The following is a 20,604-nucleotide window of genomic DNA, read 5'->3' as shown; positions in this document are numbered from 1 at the left end:
TTTGAGTGCCCAAGTCCTTAAAACCTTGAATCCTTGTGTCTTTGCATCCTTGAGCTTGGCTTTTTTTTTTCTTTTTTTTTTTTCCTTATTTTTTTTCCTTTTTTTTTCCTGTGAGAACTTTTTGAGTTCCACGAGATTAATCGATGTATTTTTAGATTAGATGATGCTATTTTGATGGCATTAGGTAAGTCAAGTAAGCTTTTAAAACGCTACGAGCAAAGAAATACTGTATATTATTATTATTTTATTTAAATAAAAAAAAAGCTATTTTTATAAAACAAATCCCTATTTTTTTGTATATATAAATCAATATTTATTGCAATATGAATGGTCAATAAAGAAGTATATAAGCTATATGAGTGGTCTATAAAGAAGTATATAAAGCAATATGAGTGGTCAATAAAACCTGTATATAAAGCAATATGAGTGGTTTATAAAAGACCAAAAAGACAAATAAAGCATTGATTTGAAAAGTATCATTGGCTGCCGAGCACCATTAGATATCAAATGGATAATAAACAGGAGCCATAACATAACTGATGGAAGTTGCGTCTTGCGAGATCAGTTAACGAATAAATGTACCAGCAGTCTCCTGTCTCTGCCACAAATCTTGTAACATCTCTTAACCAAAAGATTAACGACGGTTTAAACGATTTGTGGCAGAGACAGGAGGCAGTGCGATCAACAATCAGTTACCCGATGTCACACGATTCTAAGCTCTTTCGCAAGGTTGATAATATATCTGTTAACAAATTTGCACGATTATTTGTAGTGTCGGCACTGCAAATAATATAGAAACTTTGACGTAGATTTTTAACAGACCTGACAATCATAGATCCGTAGATTTTAATAATTTTTTTATGAGAAACCATTATATCTTGCTGTGTTACACCTTTTTTAATTTTGAAAAAAGATTTAGGTGCGAAAAAAATAAAGAAATCTAATAATATTTTTATTTTTTTTTGTAGGGTAAGTATTCATGAAGTTATTCACGTTTTAAAGAAGTATCTGTTTTTTTTACAGGTGATCTTTTTTTGGAAAGCCTGTTCCTCTCTACTGTTGAAAGACCGATGTCTTCTTTTTTTTTATTTTTGAGGCAAAATGCGGAAATCAAAAGCAATTTGCGATTATTTTGTTCAGAAGAATACATATTAGGAAGGTGGTTTGTGATTTTTAGCTTAGATCATTACGAACGTGTTACAGAACATAGAAAAATAATCGTGTTTGGGAAAAAAATGACCTGGTAAAAAAAGACTTGGTAAAAAAAAAAGACTAAGTTAAAAAAAAAAGACGAAGTTAAAAAAAAAGACGAAGTTAAAAAAAAAGAAAAGAAAAGAGTATACACTACCTCAAAAAAATTGTTCATTTTGAACCGCCTTTTACACATTTCGTACTGAATCTGCTTCGCATAATCCCCAATCAGCGCTCAGCACAAACCATTATGAAACACTGCTTCTCAGCTATTTACTACACTGTAAGCATATCACGTGCTATGCGTAAATGCTGGAAAATATCCAATCAAAAATCAAAATCAAAATGAACAATTTTTTGGGTTTTTGTCGACATTTTTTATTTTATTAGCTAATAATTAATCTCACCGCCCTTTTCTTTCAAAGCAAGTTGTAGTCTTTGCGGCATGCTGCATACGAACTGCTCGCAGTATTCCTTTGTAATTTCATTGTACCAAATATCTGCAACCCGTTCAAATAGTTCTTTCATACTTAAGAGTGCAGTTTCATAAGCATACAGCCGGACTTTTAAGTAATTCCATAAATTCTCTATAGGATTTAAGTCGGGTGAATATGCTGTCCAATCCAGTAGCTGCACCTTGTTATCTACGAACCATTTTTGTGTTAGTCTAGATGTATGCTTTGGATTGTTATCATGTTGAAATATAATGTCATCCTTTGACATATCGTATTCTTCTAATGAAGAGAGCATATCCTCCGTCATAATCTTGCAATACAGCTCTGAATCTAAACCTCCGAGCACTTGAGTGATATATCCAATTCCGTTTGCTGTTAAACAGCTCCAAAGTAGTATACTACCGCCTCCATGCTCATAAGTTTGGTTGGCGTTGTGTTTAGGATAGGGGGTTTTAGGTAAAAGTAGTATAACAACAAAGATAAAGAAATACTGTTAGAACTTGGTATCTCTTTATTAAGTTAAGATAACTAAGATTGAATATCATTAATTCTACATGTAAAAAGTGAGAGTATTTATAGACATGATACGGATAAAGAATTAGGACAGATTTATGATCAATTCGACAGAATAGATGATTACTATTTCTAATTATTAGTTTAGCCTGTTCCTAGTTTGTATTGTCAATTATGCTATTGGGATGGTTTCAGATAGCTCTGGATGTAGGACTATTTAGGAGATGGTACGGATGAATATAAAATCCTCTAGTTCCGTGATTGGATATTATGGCTAATAATAATATCTCAGTTAGGATAAATGTTTGCGTGACTTAATGATGATCCGGTAAGTAATTGTCATTCCTTATTCAACATGCTCATATCATCAATAAACTATATTACAACCACGCCATACATTTGACTGTGTGAAGTTAATATAAATAAAGCCTAATATAAAAATCTAATCAAAGTCTTTTATTGATCTGTGCTGGGAATAATGTTATAAATGATTCCAAAGTTATGTCAACATATTATTTAGGATCATATGAGATTCCTTTTACTAAAATAAAGTGACTATAATCTTATGTATCCTTAACACATGGGGATGCTTGAGTTAAATCAATTGGTTCTTTCTTGATGTTTCATTCTGGATTAGGACATTGTCATCATATCTTGTTCCATGGAAACTTATCTTGTATAATTATATTATAAATCGTTGTTCTAAGCTACTAGTGTTGCATTTATAAATAGGCATCCATGGAATCGTTGTTTAAGACTGTTGTAGAACAGAGTCTGATCATAACGGACATTGAATAATCACAACTAAAAGAAGTATATTAAAATTGATAAAAGATAATAATTTAAATCTTTATTAAATAAAATATATTCTTCTTCTTTTTATATAAAAAGAAGAAGAATATATTTTATTTATAAAGATTAAATTATTATCTTTTATCAATTTTAATATACTTCTTTTAGTGTGCATTATTCAATGTCCGTTATGATCAGACTCGTGTTCTACAACATATCCCTCCCAGGTATAACTAATACCGTCTAGATCTTTTAGAATTTATATTGCCATTTACTTTATTACTACTTGTTGTAGAAGAGTGGCTGTTTTCATTAAGATCTGTTCTGGTCTTTCGTTTGCCTGTATGAGAAGTATTTATTAACTTCACGTTATTAGATTTTCCTTTATTATTTTGAAGGTCATATCTATATTTAATATCTTCAGGAACTATACCAACTCTTTGCCAATATTCAGTAATGAATTTAGGATCGGTAAAGTTAGAGGCAGGCTCCCAGGTATCATCGCTCTTATCGTAGCCTTTCCATCTGCACTTATAAAGATATTTGCCTTTAAGCTTTTTATGTGCTAAGATGGCTTCTACCTGATAGAATTTATCTGTTGATATAACTTCATCTTGTGAGATGAGCTTTAACGCAGAAGGTGGGTAGTTTTTAGATAACAATTCACTCATTTCATCTTCTAGTACATACGATCCTCCTTGAGTAATTCTTTTTACTTTATAAGGTCCTTCATAGTTAGGATCTAACTTATTGGTTTTAATATTTACTTTTACCATTACATAGCTATTTTCAGGGATCGTAATTAGTTTATGTGACGCATCAAACTTTTCCTTCTGATTGTTTGTGATTATTTTTGTACGTTCATATATGGCAGGGAACATAATCTCCGTCATTCTTTTTATATTGAGAAGGAGTTGTTTATTTATTTCTTCTTTAGTTGCCTTATTTTTTTCTTTGCTAAAATCTTCAAAGTCATTCATGTTACGACCGTACATTAAAGTGAAGGGTGGCGTCTTAGTACGTTCATTATGTTTACCATTCAAGTAGAGTTGTGTAGAAGGAACATATAAATCCCAGTCTGCTTTAGCACCCTCGATTTGTTTCTTTATTGCATTTACAGCAGTTTGTACCCAACGTTCACTTACTCCATTAGCTCTGGGATGATAACTAGATATGAGTCTATGGTCATAACCAGCATTTTCAGCAAGTAATTGCATAAGCTCATTTACAAATTCACCACCATTATCAGATTGGATTACACGTGGAAAACCATAATGCGAGAAGACATCGATTAAAGCTTTTACAATCGTCATAGATTGCTTATCAGGCAAGGGTTTCAATACACAGTAACGTGTAGCAATGTCAACCATAATCAATAAGTAATTGTTACCGTTCAAGGAAGTTTTCATGGGACCAGCTAAGTCAATGCCCCAACTATCTCCAGGTAATGTGGCAGTAATGGGTCTTAGAGGATTATAACCCTTTTTGATTATGTTAAATTGTTGACATGGAATACAACTCTTAACAAGTTCTACGGCTTCATTTTTCAGATTGGACCAGTGGATACCTTTACGTTTTAAGGCATGGTAAATTGCATCAGAACCAAAATGTCCTTTAATATGCTCACGTAGAAGAAGTAGTTTACGTTCTTCTGGATCCGGAGGTGTCATATATTCACCTTTGTCTTCACTGGGTAGTTTTACTGCTGCTCTATTCAAAAGGTGAGGCTTATCCCCTCCCAGTTCATTGACAGGATCTTCAATTTCATATAGACGAGAAAGTGTGTCAGGGAGAATATTATCTACACCTGGTAAATGAACGACTTTAAAATCATATTGGAGCAGTGTATCGAACCAATTTATGAGCATAGCGTTAGCAATCTTTTGCGTATGAAGATAAGTGAGTGCCTTATGATCAGTATACAGGGTAAATTTGTTTCCCCATAAATATTTGTGGAACCTCTTCAGAGCATATACAACTGCTAATAATTCTCGCTTAGTAGCTGAATAGTTTCGTTCACTTTTAGATAAAGTTTTAGCTATCATAGAGATATAGTGTACTTTTCCATTTATCTTTTGATACAGAATGACACCTATACCAACGTTAGAGGCATCGGTAGCGACATAGAAAGGTTGATTCATATCAGGGTATGAAAGAATTACATTTTCTAACAATACTTTCTTTAAGTTGTCAAAACATTGCTGGTGTTTATCATTCCATAACTTAATCAATGATTTTTCATTTCTTAAGGCATCCAATGGAGCTAATAATGCAGATGCTTTAGGAATATGAGGACGGAAATAATTTATGAGTCCACAGTATCTCATTATATCCTTTCCAGTCTTGGGGACAGGAAATTCTTGCACATTAGCAACTTTACGAAGGTCAAGAGAAATACCTTTAGGAGATATTCTGAAACCAAGTAAATTAATTTTGCGTTGAAAAAATGTACATTTATCAGGATTTAATTTGAGATTTACTTTAGTAAGTTTATCGATTACTTGCTTCAAGTGTTGCTTATGCTCTTCAATGGAAGTAGATGCTACAACTATGTCATCAACAAAACATTTAGCAAAGGACATGTTTTCTAATGCGATGCTCATAGTTCTCTGCATTACACTGGATACATGCTTTAAACCAAAAGGAGTACCAACAGGTATATACTGTACAGAGTTCCAAGAGAAAGCTAGTTTATGTGCATGCTCTTCATTCATTTTTAAAGAGTTAAAAGCAGATTTAAGATCCAAAGTGGAATATACAGTTGCTCCTTTCAATTCTTCAAATAGTTCAGAAATTTTAGGCAAGGGCATTCTGTCAATTGACTTTAGAAGAGCATTAACATGTCTGGGATCATGGCACACACGGTAACCAGTTACTTCACCCTTAGCATTGGTCTTCTTTACTGCAGTCAAAGCTGAGTTCCACTCGGTGTTAGCAGGGGCTCTCTTGATTACACCATTCTCCAGCCATTCATCTATCTGGTCTTGTACTATCTTATGATATGCTAAAGGCACAGGATAAGGACGTCGATAAAATGTGACACCTTCAGGAGTTTCAATTGAGACAACAGATTCCGGTATGGTACAAAAGGAACCTTTAGGTATTGCTTGATTTAATTGAATTAATGGTTTAATATAGTTTAATGCTTGTTGATATTCATTAGATGAACCAGCGGGGCAGTTCTCTAATTCAGACATCTCATCATCAACTTTATTCAAGAGTTCACTAAAGTCATTGAATTTATGTTCAGGTACTTTGGAATTGTCTAAAGATACTTTACTATCATCCCATTTGTAAGGAAGACCAGTAAGACCAATACCAAGTTTACTCATAAAATCAGTACCAATACTCATATCATGATCATTTGTTAAATTCATTACTTCAAAGGTATGATTAAAACTTTTTTCCATTACACTTAATTTTTACTTCAGTTAAACCAATTCTCTTAATAGCAGATGTTGTATCCACACAACTAATAAAGTGAACATTCATGGATAAACTTGGATACTACAGAATTATAGTCTAACCAGATCTCTATTAATAAACGTGAGAATTCTGCAATAGCCAATCTTGCCCTGTTGTCCTACCAGCGTTCTAAAAGACTATATCGGAACCTGATTACAACAACGGCAGTTCAATCCTATTCTATAATTATCATTAGATCAATAGTTTAATTACTTCATTGTCCCTTGATTCGTCAAGTAGACAGCGGCTATTGATTATCCACTATCCTTCCTTATATTCCATATCATTCTTTTAACCGATCAATTGAAATAGCGTTAAAGACCCAGACATTCAAAAAGTATAAATACCCTCAATATTTTTATTAATAAAGTCATATATAATCTTTAGTTTCACAACTATCGTCTTTTTGTAGTTTTTGTCTTCTATTTCATATTTGGCAAAACATTTTTTTTTGTGAATTCTTTATTGACTTTATTTTTAAAAACAACCCTCTTTTTATTACTACCTACCTTACCACTATGTCAAACTCAAATGACTTTAACTCTGCTGCTGCTGGTTCTTCCAGTAGTAATGATAAAACTTATCCTGATAACGCCCGTCGTATGTCAGATGTATCTACCTTATCTTCAGAGGCACAGTCCTCTGGAATGACCACGTCCGCAGTTTCTTCTGGTTCTTTTGAGCCTAGAATCGCAGCTCCATCCATCCACTCTTCTATTGAGGAGTTGGATTCCACCATCATCGGTGCCACCCAAGTTATCCTTAACTTGTCTGTTCGTCTTCTTTCCACGACCCCTGAGTCAGAGGAAGATAGCATGGTGCGCGCCAAGTACGAAGCCTGCTCCAAGGACCTAGAGAGACTAGTTCATACTAGATATCTCCTCCAACGAGCTATGACCCATGCTGTTCCTACCGCTTGGACTGGTGCACCTCAGGTTGCCCCTGCAGCCTTGAATGTTGTACCTCCAAACCTACCCCTCATGCAGTGGAAGGGTGCGGTCTTTGACCCATCTGCCCCTGTCTCTGTGGATGTTAAGCACTGCTTAAAAAAGTTTCAGGACGTGATGTTCGCACATGGTCTTGATCTTGATCAGCACTGGCTTCGTCTTCTCCCTCCCTGCTTGTCGTCTAGTCAACGTACTTGGCTTGATGAATATCAAGAAAAGGAGGATGTCCATACGTGGAGTCAGTTCAAAAAGGCTTTTACTGGCCATTATGGTGTTGGTTCGGCTGAAGAAAAGGCCACGTCTACAACGGAGTTGTTACGCATCTCCATGACTGCTGCTGAGACTGTTGACCAATACGTTGAACGTTTCAACAACCTCCGTCGCTTGGCACAGATCCAAGATCGCTGTGTCTTGACTCGTTGCTTTCTGATCGGTCTTCAGGCCGACATTTACAAGAAGGTGATCGTGTCCTTAGCCAATTGTACGGATGCGCAAAAAGAATCGGTCGACTACGTTGTCAAGTTGGCCAAGACTTTGTACCATTCATTGTACAAAGTACGTAGAGTTGCTAACGCTTCTCACACTTCTGCTGGCCCCTCCATGGTCAATGACTCCTCTTCTTCTGGTCGGAAGAAATCCTCTGCTTTTGTCTCTGGTTCTGCTGTTCGTGCTGCACCTTATCCAAAGGCTTCTAGGAAGTATTGCAGCTTCCATAAGACCACCACCCATAGCAACGATGAATGTCGTGCTATGAAGAAATCTTCCTCTCTTTCTCCTTCTTCGGGTTCTACCCAAGTTGATGTCTCCTCTGGTTCTGCTGCCTCTCAGTGGAATCCAAGAAACCAACCTTCCGGTTTGGGACGTCCGTGCCGCTCTTGTGGTGCTGACAACTGGCGTCCTGGTCATCGATGCAAAGGAAAGGGTCGCTCAACTGGCTCTTCGGCTGACGACTCTGATCTTGCTGGGCCTTCTCATTTGTTTCGCGGAATGAGTCGATCCCCTGCTTCTTCCTTGTCTTCCGTTGCCTCTTCTGGTAACGATGTTTCTGCCTCTGTTGGTTCTTCTGCCACTCCTACTACAAGTAGTAGTGATGCTTCTTCCGGTCGTAAGACTGATGCTGCTGGTCCCGTTGTCTCTGTTCCCGATTCGTCGGATGATATGGACATTGATGTTGCAGAAGCCCTTACTGTGGCTGAAGCTGCTCAGGCCTGTAAGTACATTACACATCACATCTTTTCTAAAGCGCCTTCAAACACTAATACGCTTTATGTTCCTATTATTGTAGAGCACATCAAAACATGGGCCATGATTGATACCGGTTCAACTTTTTCGTGTGTGTCTCCTTCGTTCTGTTCGTCGCTTGGTTTAGTTCCAACACCTAATCCAGGATCGATCAAGTTAGGACATAATAGTTCAAGTATTGTAAGCCGGTTAGGCATAATAAATCTTACTGTTTATTATAACCAAATCCGTTTGCCATATGAATTTGAAGTGTTTGATTTTAGCAGTGATGTCCCCATTTGTTTAGGACTTGACATTTTGCCTAAACTAAGAATAGGTTTAACAGGATTAGCCACTTCTTGGTTAAATTCTAATATTCCTAAAATACCTGATCCAGTTAACCCTGATGACTATAAGCCAAATGAAACTCCTGTTGGCACTAAACAGGAAAGACAGCAATTGATGAGCACTATTCAACCTTTGTTAGATGCTAATACGAGTATCCCCATGTCTTCTCATTGTAATTTACCTGGTGCTATCATTACTCTTGATACTGAACCCAATGCCTTTGCTTATCGAAGACAACCCGATATTGCTATTGCTAACAGAAAAATCATGGAAGACCAAATTCAAACTTGGTTGGATGATTGTGTCATTGAACCTGCTCCTTCCAATACTCGCTTCAACAACCCTATTTTTCTTGTTGGAAAAAAGGATGTTAACGGATTATACACTAAGAAAAGAGCAGTTATTGATCCACGTATGCTTAACCAACTCGTGAAGAATGTTGATAGAATGCCTTTACCTCTAATCAGTGATCTTCATCAACGTATGGGTTCTGCTACTATATTTACTACTTTCGACATACGAGCATGCTTTCATCGTTTTCTTATCCAAGAATCTGATAGACCTAAAACCGCATTTACTCATCCATTCACTGGTATGCAGTATCAATTTCGTCATTGTCCTTTTGGCTTGACAAGTACCGGTAACATTGTACAGCGTGTTCTTACAAATTTGTTCGCAGATCTTCCCTACACTGCACTCTATATTGATGATCTATGTGTCTTCAGCTCTGGTGACATGAATCAACATATTGAGTATGTCCGTGAAGTGTTGAAACGTCTTACTGCTGCAAACTTAATTATTAATGTTGAAAAGACACATTTTGCACAAAGTTGTGTAAACATTCTTGGATGGACTATTGGTAACAATGGTTCTCTAATCCCTGATCAACGTAAACTGACAAATATACATTCTTGGCCCACACCTAAAACTGGTAGACAAGTCATGAGTTTTCTTGGATTTGCAAACTATTTCCGTAATAGTTTACCTATGTTTTCTCGCTTGACTGCTCCACTTGACCGGTTACGATCTCTTAATTCTTTAAAAGGAATTTGGAATGAAACCCATGAATGCAGTTTTCGTAACATTAAGGATGCCTTGGTGAATGCCCCAGTTATTCACATTCCTAACCTTAAGTACCCATTCTACGTCGCAACAGATGCTAGTGCTTATGGTATCGGCGGTGTCGTTTATCAAGTCATCGACCAAGTCATTCAATATAACGCCTTTGCTGCAAGATCTCTTTCTCCTACCGAACGTCGTTATCATACAAACAAACGAGAGTTGTTAGCGATTGTATTCATGTTTGAGAGATATAATAAATGGTTATATAACCGTCATTTTACCTTGACAACTGATCACAAAGCCTTGATTTACATCAAGAAGCAAGTTGTTCCAAATGCTGCCATGCTTGTTTGGTTTGAAACAATTTTCGAATATTCCTTTGATATTGTTCATTGTCCTGGCATTAAGAATATTATCCCAGACGCACTTAGTCGTTTATTCCCAGATGACAATAAACTGGAGGGGGGTAACAATGTCAACAATGTTGCCATCTACAGTATCCGTGGTAAAGAAAAAGAAAAAAGAAAACCAACTTTTAAAGAAAAATCTAAAAGTTATGAAACACAAACATATGCAGTCACTTCTGCAACATCATCATCATCATCAAAACCCTTATTGCATCGCGCTTTGCAATATGAAGATTATATCACACCTCCTCCTGAGGAAAGAAAAGATATAATATTAAAGGCTCACTTATTAGGCCATTATGGAATTAAAGCCATAGAACAAACCATTCATGGTGATAAACTCCATTGGACTAATTTACGTCAAGATATTCAGGATGTCATATCCAAGTGTCACGAATGTAAAATGTTTAATATTGCCAAAACAGGTTATCATCCCCCTAGAAGTATCCTACCTGACGGACCTCTAGATCATTGGGTTATGGACCTCGGCACTTTTAATATAACATCTACGAGCGGAAATAATTTCCTTCTTGTCATGGTTGATTTATTTTCTCGCTTTACTATCTTGAAAGCCATTCCTGATAAACAAGCTCTTACTATTGCCAAACAGCTTGTTGATATCTTCTGTACTTTCGGCTGGCCTAAGGTCATTGCTAGTGATAACGGAAAAGAGTTTACTGCTACCATCGTCACTGAACTTATTAATAACAGTGGTATCGATAAGAGAGTGTCTAACCCTTTTAATCCCCTTGGTAACTCAGTCAATGAAGCATTTGTAGGAATTGCTAAAAAGACTATTGTTAAACAGTTACAAGGAAGAAAAGAAGATTGGGATCTATATGTACCTGCAACCCAATATGCTATGAATCTGAAATATTCCAGACTTCATAAGAGTAGACCATATACAGTAATCTTCAATAAAGTACCAAATGATATGAAAGATTATTCTCATATTAAACCCACTCTTAGAAGTGAAGCTGTAGATTCTAAAGCAATAGAAAACAGACTTAAATATGCTACTGAAGTCGTTATCCCTGCTCTTGCTAAACGCATTAAGGAAACTCAGGATGTAGACAATGCATATTTTATGAAAACAAACAAAATCGTTCACACACCATTCCCACTCCATAGTGAAGTCATGATTAAAAATGTGAATAAGGAAAACAAAACTGATCCGTATTACGAAGGTCCTTTTTATATAAGTGGAATGACAACTAATGGCAGTTACATATTAGTTGACAAACAAAATAACCTCTTATCAAGAGATGTACCAACCTCACACTTAAAACTTATTGCATTACCCAGCAATAAAAGTGCAGAATCAATCGATGACCAACATTATGAGATTCAAGCAATTATACAACACAAAGGAACTCCAGGTAATTACCAGTACCTTGTTCATTGGAAAGGATACGATGATCCTATGGATTACACTTGGGAACCTACTTCTAGTTTTGATGATCGATCTTCAATTGAAACATATTGGGCTCGTCGTCAAGCAGGTAATAATACTGCTGTCTCAAAGAAAGCAAGATTACCCAAACGTACCGTTCCTACTCGTGATCATCACAGTAGAAGCAAGAGATCAAGACGTTAAATTGTCTAAGTAGTTGACCGTCTTTTTCCCTAAGACAATTTTTCCTAAAGAAGGTTTTTTTTTACTATCAGGTTTTTATGACAACTTACTACTACGATCTACCCTCAATTATACTATGTCTATTTATCTGCCCTATGATCATTATCGCACTTATTGTGTATGACAATTACTTTTTCCTGAATCTTCACTTATCCTTTTACCGTTTGCTTCAAACTAGAAGGGGGCAATGTTGTATCCACACAACTAATAAAGTGAACATTCATGGATAAACTTGGATACTACAGAATTATAGTCTAACCAGATCTCTATTAATAAACGTGAGAATTCTGCAATAGCCAATCTTGCCCTGTTGTCCTACCAGCGTTCTAAAAGACTATATCGGAACCTGATTACAACAACGGCAGTTCAATCCTATTCTATAATTATCATTAGATCAATAGTTTAATTACTTCATTGTCCCTTGATTCGTCAAGTAGACAGCGGCTATTGATTATCCACTATCCTTCCTTATATTCCATATCATTCTTTTAACCGATCAATTGAAATAGCGGTAAAGACCCAGACATTCAAAAAGTATAAATACCCTCAATATTTTTATTAATAAAGTCATATATAATCTTTAGTTTCACAACTATCGTCTTTTTGTAGTTTTTGTCTTCTATTTCATATTTGGCAAAACAGCAGAGTCAGAGTCAGCTAACTTTATGACATTATTATTTTTAGGAATAATTAAAAAATTATTTTGGAAACAAAATTTTTTATTTATAGAGGAAAAATTTGCTCCAGTATCCAAGATGGTGATGGCTTTTCTATTGTTTGCAAGTATAGGAAAAGTTATAGAATTATCATTAGTACTGTTAAAGTCTCGAGTAACTATTAATTCTTTTCTTTTTTAGACTTACAGTCAAGTGCCATACGGTTGAGAGGGCTGTTTATTTCACATTCATCCTCTTCATCGGATACATTATTTTCAGTTCTTACGGCCATTCGGTTTATATGTACAACTTTGTCCTTATTATTGCTATTATTATTCTTAGCATCTATAGTAGGTCAAAAAAATGCTGCAAGGAATCCATTTTTCTCAGTTTTTGTAGCGCACATCCTGTTACAATGGCTCAAACTGCCTCTGTTCCCACATAGTAAATTTCCTACATGTCGTGAAAAGTTTGAAAGAGTTTAAGCCCTATTGGATAAGTATTGAAGGAAGTAAGGAGTGCGCAATTTGAAAATTTGAAAAAATGAAAATTTTCACAGAACAAACTTATTTATTAATATTTAGTTGGTCCTCCTTTTCTATTAATAATCTCTTGAGTTCTTTCCGAAATGTTATCTACATGATTTTCGCAAAGTTATTTATTGAAGTCAATTCATATTTCCTCAACTCGTTCCCAAAGCACATCCGTGTTCTTTGCTCTATATTCGTAATATTTGAGCTGCAACCTTAATGGATGCCGTACGTGCTCGATTGAATTTAAGTCGGGGATCTAAGCTGGCCAATAGTTAACATAGCTCTCTTGGTGACTACATAACTAGGCTATTGTAGATTATGCCTTGTGCTTTGGGTCATTGTCATGCTAAAAGTAAATGTTGGACCAGTCGAAATTGTAGTACTTCATACTATCATGAAACGTAGTGTTCAAAATATGCTAGTAAACACCCGAGTACAACTTTCCATCGTAGATCTAGCAAGCATATCCTGGTCCTTCAAAGGCTATACAACACCAGGACATCAATTTGCTAGCTTCATGCTGGATTACAAAATCCAGGTCATGATGTTGAAAAAGGTCACTTGGCCTTTTCCGATAGTGATCACCACCATCAAAGCCCTATACGTTGATCTTGGTTTCATTAAAGTACACTGTTTGCTGTCAGTCAACCATTGCCAAATCCTGATGTTCCTTATTCCATTTTAACTGATGCTACGTATGCACTTTTGTCTGAAATGGCTCCTTTTTTTCTATCAGAAAATGGAACTCCATTGATTTCAGTACGTTAATTTCTGACTGGTATGAGATATCATAGCCAAATCCAACCAGCTCCCGGTACACCTCTTTAGAAGCCTTTAGAACCCCTTCCATGACTTTTCTTTTGATTAACCGCTTCGTCACTTTGGAGACTACTGCAGGTCTATGACCTGTGCTCACTTTCCTACTTGAAAACAACGTTATAAAGTATCTGCTAACAGTTGATTCATGTAATCCAGTCTCCTTAGCAATATCATATTTTGATGTGAATCCGGTTAATGTCTGTTTGAGATCGTTTACTTTCTCCTCTGACTGTCATTTATGCATGCGATTGACGATAGGGTAAAAAAGAGAAATAATTTAAATAAGGGAATATAAAATTTAAAATAAAGGAATTGTAAGCGCTTTTATATACTGGCATCATTCTAATCATGTCAAGAATGTGAAAAATTATGATAGCAACCGGTTGAGTCGTATTAAAATTCGTCATTTAAAACATATCTGAACAAGTAAAAAATGTCGGATGTTCATAATACTACCTTTAGCGATCTCAAATTCCACCAATAACCATTGCCCATATCCGATAATCGACGAATAAATGCACTTTCTATTGAGGTACAAACAGTCAAGGTTTGAGATAGTTTGGTGCAGTACCCATGGACAACCAGCTGTAAAACCTGAATTTTGCAATTCCTTGCAGCAGTTTTGTGACCTACTGTACCTTTGATTTTTGATTGTCCGTATTATGATTTAGGGTGCGCTTAGGGTGGCATATTATACGTCATCAGAAAGCCAAGAGATTCTACTTTTAGATAATATGCACTAAGTATAGTTCCCAGTATGCACAATAAGCCACAAATGGTGCAGAAAGAAAAAAATACGTTTTGTGCGAACGGTTTTGCTGGCCACTGTAATCTACCAGAAGCGGTGGTAAAGTTAGATACTCCTCATGGAAAACATGCACATGTCCGGCAGTATCCTATTGCAAATAAGATGATGCCAATCTTTGATGAGGCTGTAAAAACATGGCTCGAGAACGGTGTCATTGTACGTGCACCACCCTCACCATGGAACAGTCCAATCACATTTGCTCCAAAAAAGGATGCGAATGGTAATCCCACTGATTACAGACCATGTATTGATCCTCGTAAAATCAATGCCCTACTGGAGTCTGATAACTATCCATTGCCATTGATCGATGATATTTTTCATGATCTTGCGGGTTCTACAATTTTCACCTCACTCGATCTCAAAAGTGCATTTCATCGATTGCCCATTCGTAAATCAGATCAGGCCAAAACCACTTTTACTCACAGAAACAAACAATACATGTTTCGTTCAGCACCGTTTGGATTGAAACATGTCTCCAGTCATTTCATGCGCATCATGAACCTCATCCTCAGTGATCTATCCAATGTTCATGTATACGTGGATGATATTGTGATTGGCACTCCAGGTGATTCCATGGAAAAGCATTATCAAGCTGTCAGTGCAGTCATTGATAAACTCACTCAACATAACATGATCCTCAATCCTCAGAAATGTCACTTTGGCAAAAGAAGTGTTCATCTGTTGGGTTTCTGTATTTCTGAAAAAGGGAAAAGCTTGGATCCACGTAAATTGACAAATATTGCTGACTGGCCCCGTCCCAAAACCGGCAGAGAAATGATGCAATGGCTAGGCACTGTTAATTACTTTCGTGCACACATCCCTTGTGCTGCCACACTCACTGCTCCTCTAGATGCGTTACGAAATGTTGCATTCATAGATGATATTGATTGGACTCCTGAACTGCAAGTTCACTTTCAAAGCATCAAAGACATATTATGTTCCAACGTTGTTTTGAGTCCATATGATCCTACCAAATCCCTTTATGTTGCCACTGACGCATCTAACACTGGAGTTGGTGCAGTTCTGTTCCAAAAATTTGACGAAAAACAGTCGGATGGACTCACTGTCACCACCATCAAATACCTCGGCTTCATGGCACGTTCTTTATCCCAATCTGAACGAAATTATTCTGTCACTCGGCGTGAACTCCTCGCTATTGTGTTTGCTTTGAAAAAGTTTCACAAATTTTTATATGGTCATCACTTTACCTTATATTCTGATCATCGAGCACTCACATACTTGTTCACGTCAGATGAACTCAACCCCATGATGGTGGGTTGGATGGACACATTATTGTCCTATGATTTTGACATCGTCCATATACCCGGTGTACAAAATGTTTTACCTGATGCCCTTTCACGTCTTTTTCCACCTGAAAAAGAACTGGCAGGGAGTGATTCTAATAACAGCACAGTAAAACACCAAAATCTTGCTTACAAACCAAATCTAAAAAAGGAACATGAATTAAAAATGAAAAAAGAGAACCGAAAAGTGTTCTATGTCCAAAGTCCTACCAAATTCAGTGACAAGGACTATATCACTCCACCATATGAGGATCGACAAGAGATTCTTGATGGAGTCCATAAATTCGGACACTTTGGAGCTGATCATATTGTAAAATCAATCCACAACCAAAACCTACATTGGCCAAATTTATTAGCTGATGCAGTAAATTATGTAAGCAAGTGCAATACCTGTCAGAAGTACAATATTGCTAAAAAGGGTTATAATCCTCATCGACCTGTCTACGCTTATGTTCCTGGGGATGCCTATGCTTTTGATTTAATTGGGCCTTTTCAATCCAGTAGCAACATGTATACATACGTGTTGATTCTAGTCGACATTTGCACCAGATTCTGCGTGTTGAAACCCATAGTAGACAAAAAGGCAAAAACCGTTGCAGGTGCCATGGTTGATACATTTTCCTTACTCGGCTATCCCAGACACTTTGTATGTAGCGACAACGGCTCTGAATTCAAAAATGAAATTTTAGAGAATCTGTTCAATGCAATGGGTATCGACAAAAGATACACCATGTTGTATAATGGTTTAAATAATAAAGGAAAAGGTAAAAACAAAGATCAAGAAACAGTTTGGGTACTTTTTGAGACTGATCTTTATTTCAGTTTTAAGTTTTAGTAAAAATTATTCTAATTGAAGGCAGGTATTTATATCTTATTGAGTGAGTGGCTTGATATCTTCTATTGTGATCGTTCTTCTAATATTCAGGTACTTTAGCAAGTATTATCTATAATTATGATTATGAAAACTTTTCATTTGTTCTTTTGTATGCCTGTCATAGATTATCTTTTATTCTGGGAATTCCTCACTGAATTGAATAACGTTATTTTACGCGTTATTTCAATTATGTGAAAGATTAGCAATATTCCTGACATTGGATTGGATTTGGTTATTTTAGTTGATACTTCTTCTTATCAAAGAACTCTCATGAATACAATACATATTCTAAAAGAACATGTTTAATTGGAATTGATTGTATGATCTTATTTAAATAAACTTATATTTTATTTTATTTTAATTATGATCTTGTATTAAGACTTATATTTATTAATGTCAACTACAATCAGTTACTGTTCTACAACACACCACTCCTTACCATCCCTCAGCAAATGGAGCTGCTGAACGTTACGTTCAATCTGCTAAAAAGATATTAGCAAAGTTCCTTGAAGGTGCCACCGAAGATTGGCATCATTACATTCCATCTGTACAGCTCATGATCAACAATAAGATCTCCACACGCTTGCAGACTACACCTTTTTCATTGATGTTTGCTCGCAACATAAATGACTTCATTGAATACAGGGATGATGCTGGTGAATTAAAAAAGAAGGAGTACATGCCGCACGATGAGTTGCTGAAAAGAATCGACTACATGTCGCAAGTTGTCTTCCCTGCTATACAGGATAGGACCGACCTTTACACCAAAAGGCAAAAGGAAAAAGCTGACAGCAAAAATCGTCAGTCCATATTCCCGGAAGGAAGTTACGTAATGGTGCGTGACAGAGAGCAGTACAATAGCCTCTCACCGGTCTACAAAGGCCCATATCGTGTTGTACGTCAAGTACAAGGTGGTGCTTATATACTTCGTGATGTTGACGAAACGCTCATGTCTCGAAATTATTCTCCAGAAGAATTAAAGCTCATTTCACAGGATGAAATCATTCCAAAAGATGAATTGTACGAAATTGAGGCAATCATCAATCATAGAGGCGAACCTGGAAATAGAGAATATCTCGTACGCTGGAAAAACTACAGCAAAGACGATGATAGCTGGTTAACTGCTGAGGCATTTACTGATCCCAAGTCAATTAACATTTATTGGCGCAAACTGGGTAAATCCATAAATCAAAATGATGAAGTAGTAAAAAAGAAAAATAATGAGGCTGAAAAGAATAAAAAGCAAAAATTACCCTCAGACTACGCCCCTAGTAAATTACTGACTACGACAATTATGAATGAACAGTCAAAGTCTGGAACTATGTCGCACAATAGACAATCTCATAATATAAAAGAAAAAAAGAAAGCTCAATCCAAACATAATGGTAATGCTTTATCCAGATATCCCAAACGAAGACTACAACAAAGTCAAGAAGGCTTTGATCGAAAAACAGATCATCATGAAAGCTCCGTAAAAAATGCCGTGACTGCAAATAGTAATCTTAGGCACAGCAAGCGCATAAAGAGAAATTAGGTCACACAAAAATTTATAACTGTTCAAACACTTCCTATTCAACTTCCAAACGTTGATACCAACTGGTAGGGGGTGATGTCGTGTTTGGTCATTAATGATGTCTTTATTCATTATTTTATTATTGATCTCAGTCCAACCTACGTCAGACTATACAATTAATAGTCAGACGATATAATCCAGGGTTCATTCTAAATTATTAGTTCCTCTCCTTTTTTTACTCAATAAATAGTAGTTGTTAGCTATTGACTTCCTACTGTTTTTACATCATAAGTACCAAATATCTCAGCCTTCTGCCGTTTCTTCATTATTAGTAGTGTTTGCTGTATAACATACTATCATGTCGCTTTCATCTGCTTCAAGATTCAACTGGCTAACATCAGTAACTTCGTTGTTAAAGTTCCCGGGGAGATCTGGGATCATTCCATTTAGCTCGGCAACAATCTCTTCCTCCAATGGCAAAGCACTTGTTGGATACTCAACTGGCTCAAAATCACAAATTGTTTTTTCTTTAAATGCCAATATTTTTGTATGTTGCCAGCAGTTTTTTATCGTTTCTGGATTTACTTTAAGCCATGCATTAGCTAGAAAAAACATAGCCTGAGCTTGATCCATTTTGTAAACATCCAGATTATCCAACTTTTTACTGATATACAGGCACAAAGCACGATCGTATTGCTGGGCTCGGAAGTGTGCCTTAAAGTTGGCAATAATTCCTGTGTATACAAAATATTAATGAGAAAACTGTAAAACAAAAAGACAGTTTATATAGCATTTTATCGACAAATAATAGGTTACCTGCGTCAAGAGCCTGTAGTTTGCTAGTAGTGTTTGCTGGAAGAAATATCAATTTAATGTTGTTGAGCGGAATTTTTATTTTATGAACGGATGCATTATCCAAAAGAAGAGCAATTCTTCGATTTTGTCTTCCAAAGGCAACATCTAACTTTTTCACGTATGCTGTGAAAATTTCATTTGTCATCCAAGCATTAGTAGAATAGTGGTATACAACTTCATGTTTTTTTCCAATTGCAGTCATGGATAATAAATTGGCTCTTGTTTTAAAACACTTGGGGCTCTTGTGTTGTCCGATAACAACTGGGTGCCCTTTGTAAGACCCATCCGAGTTACAGAGCAACCCAACTGTCAGACGAGTTTTACTTTTTTTAAGACCACCAAGCGACTCGGAACATATGGTTCTTCTTGGTGGTTGCTGGTAGTATAAGCCTGTTTCATCAAAGTTCATGATATCTACAGGATCATATGGCTCAAGAAGTTCCTCTATCTTCCTCAATTCGTTCTGAATGTTTTCAGAAGAGATGTCCACTGAGGCACTTTCACCATGCATTGGTCTGGATCTTACTCCAATTCGTTTAAAAAGTTTTGTAAGCCATCCAGAAGAAAATGAAATTTCTTTTCCAGGGATTCTACACTTCACTTGAGCAATATGTCTCACATATCGAAGGATTGAGTCTCGATTGACTGGCAGATTGCTATTATTCATGTCTGCAACAAACTTTTCGACTTCATCATCAAGTTGAGGATAACGTGTTGTTTTTAGACTTTTGCTATTTTTGACAACATTAACATTACTATATAACGTTTCAGCATTTTTGAGTATGTTTGATATAGTTTGTTGGGCAAGTGGTTGATCTAAATTGAATTTCTTCATAGCCCATTCACCTAAGTCTGTTTGATTAAGCTGGCCAGTAGCATTTTGATCCAAAAGATCAATTTTTTGAGAAATAGAAAGGCGCACACGTTTATTATTAGACATTTTTTATAGATAGAATCTAAAGAAAGAGAATAACTTTTACTATATCATGTATTTATTCTCATCAAAATTATTTTGAGTCTACGACTCGTATACAGTGGCCGTCAAAACTGGTCGCATGTTTTCATATTTTGCCTATACGCGCTATCTTCTTCTTCATTTCTTAGTCTATAGTGTTTTGCCAAATATGAAATAGAAGACAAAAACTACAAAAAGACGATAGTTGTGAAACTAAAGATTATATATGACTTTATTAATAAAAATATTG

At 36.1% G+C, this 20,604-nt stretch overlaps 7 protein-coding genes across 7 annotated transcripts; 4 read left to right on the top strand and 3 right to left on the bottom strand.

Annotated features, from left to right (window-relative positions):
* Positions 1–1,581: 1,581 nt before the first annotated feature.
* RO3G_10562 (uncharacterized protein) lies at positions 1,582–1,953 on the bottom strand (the record flags this gene model as incomplete). The annotated part of the gene is made up of 1 exon (XM_067665147.1): positions 1,582–1,953. One exon carries the CDS (start codon positions 1,951–1,953, stop codon positions 1,582–1,584), a length of 372 nt encoding a protein of 123 aa, XP_067521248.1.
* A 1,231-nt stretch (positions 1,954–3,184) lies between these two features.
* On the bottom strand, positions 3,185–6,304 carry RO3G_10561 (uncharacterized protein; the record flags this gene model as incomplete). The annotated part of the gene is made up of 1 exon (XM_067665146.1): positions 3,185–6,304. The coding sequence occupies one exon, from the start codon at positions 6,302–6,304 to the stop codon at positions 3,185–3,187; it is 3,120 nt and encodes a 1,039-aa protein (XP_067521247.1).
* A 630-nt stretch (positions 6,305–6,934) lies between these two features.
* RO3G_10560 (uncharacterized protein) lies at positions 6,935–11,998 on the top strand (the record flags this gene model as incomplete). The annotated part of the gene is made up of 1 exon (XM_067665145.1): positions 6,935–11,998. The coding sequence occupies one exon, from the start codon at positions 6,935–6,937 to the stop codon at positions 11,996–11,998; it is 5,064 nt and encodes a 1,687-aa protein (XP_067521246.1).
* Positions 11,999–13,108: 1,110 nt separating this feature from the next.
* Positions 13,109–13,911, top strand: RO3G_10559 (uncharacterized protein; the record flags this gene model as incomplete). Its single annotated transcript, XM_067665144.1, has 4 exons — positions 13,109–13,137; positions 13,278–13,419; positions 13,542–13,578; positions 13,679–13,911. 4 exons carry the CDS (start codon positions 13,109–13,111, stop codon positions 13,909–13,911), a joined length of 441 nt encoding a protein of 146 aa, XP_067521245.1.
* A 909-nt stretch (positions 13,912–14,820) lies between these two features.
* RO3G_10558 (uncharacterized protein) lies at positions 14,821–16,992 on the top strand (the record flags this gene model as incomplete). The annotated part of the gene is made up of 1 exon (XM_067665143.1): positions 14,821–16,992. The coding sequence occupies one exon, from the start codon at positions 14,821–14,823 to the stop codon at positions 16,990–16,992; it is 2,172 nt and encodes a 723-aa protein (XP_067521244.1).
* Positions 16,993–17,863: 871 nt separating this feature from the next.
* Positions 17,864–18,506, top strand: RO3G_10557 (uncharacterized protein; the record flags this gene model as incomplete). Its single annotated transcript, XM_067665142.1, has 2 exons — positions 17,864–18,302; positions 18,433–18,506. The coding sequence occupies 2 exons, from the start codon at positions 17,864–17,866 to the stop codon at positions 18,504–18,506; spliced, it is 513 nt and encodes a 170-aa protein (XP_067521243.1).
* A 341-nt stretch (positions 18,507–18,847) lies between these two features.
* RO3G_10556 (uncharacterized protein) lies at positions 18,848–20,339 on the bottom strand (the record flags this gene model as incomplete). Its single annotated transcript, XM_067665141.1, has 2 exons — positions 18,848–19,278; positions 19,361–20,339. 2 exons carry the CDS (start codon positions 20,337–20,339, stop codon positions 18,848–18,850), a joined length of 1,410 nt encoding a protein of 469 aa, XP_067521242.1.
* Positions 20,340–20,604: the final 265 nt, after the last annotated feature.

The sequence above is a fragment of the Rhizopus delemar genome, genomic scaffold (assembly GCF_000149305.1).
Source record: "Rhizopus delemar RA 99-880 supercont3.8 genomic scaffold, whole genome shotgun sequence".
Classification (NCBI taxonomy): Eukaryota; Fungi; Mucoromycota; class Mucoromycetes; order Mucorales; family Rhizopodaceae; genus Rhizopus; species Rhizopus delemar.
Note: the sequence above shows the minus strand (reverse complement) of the source record. Positions and strands in the feature narration are given on the sequence as shown.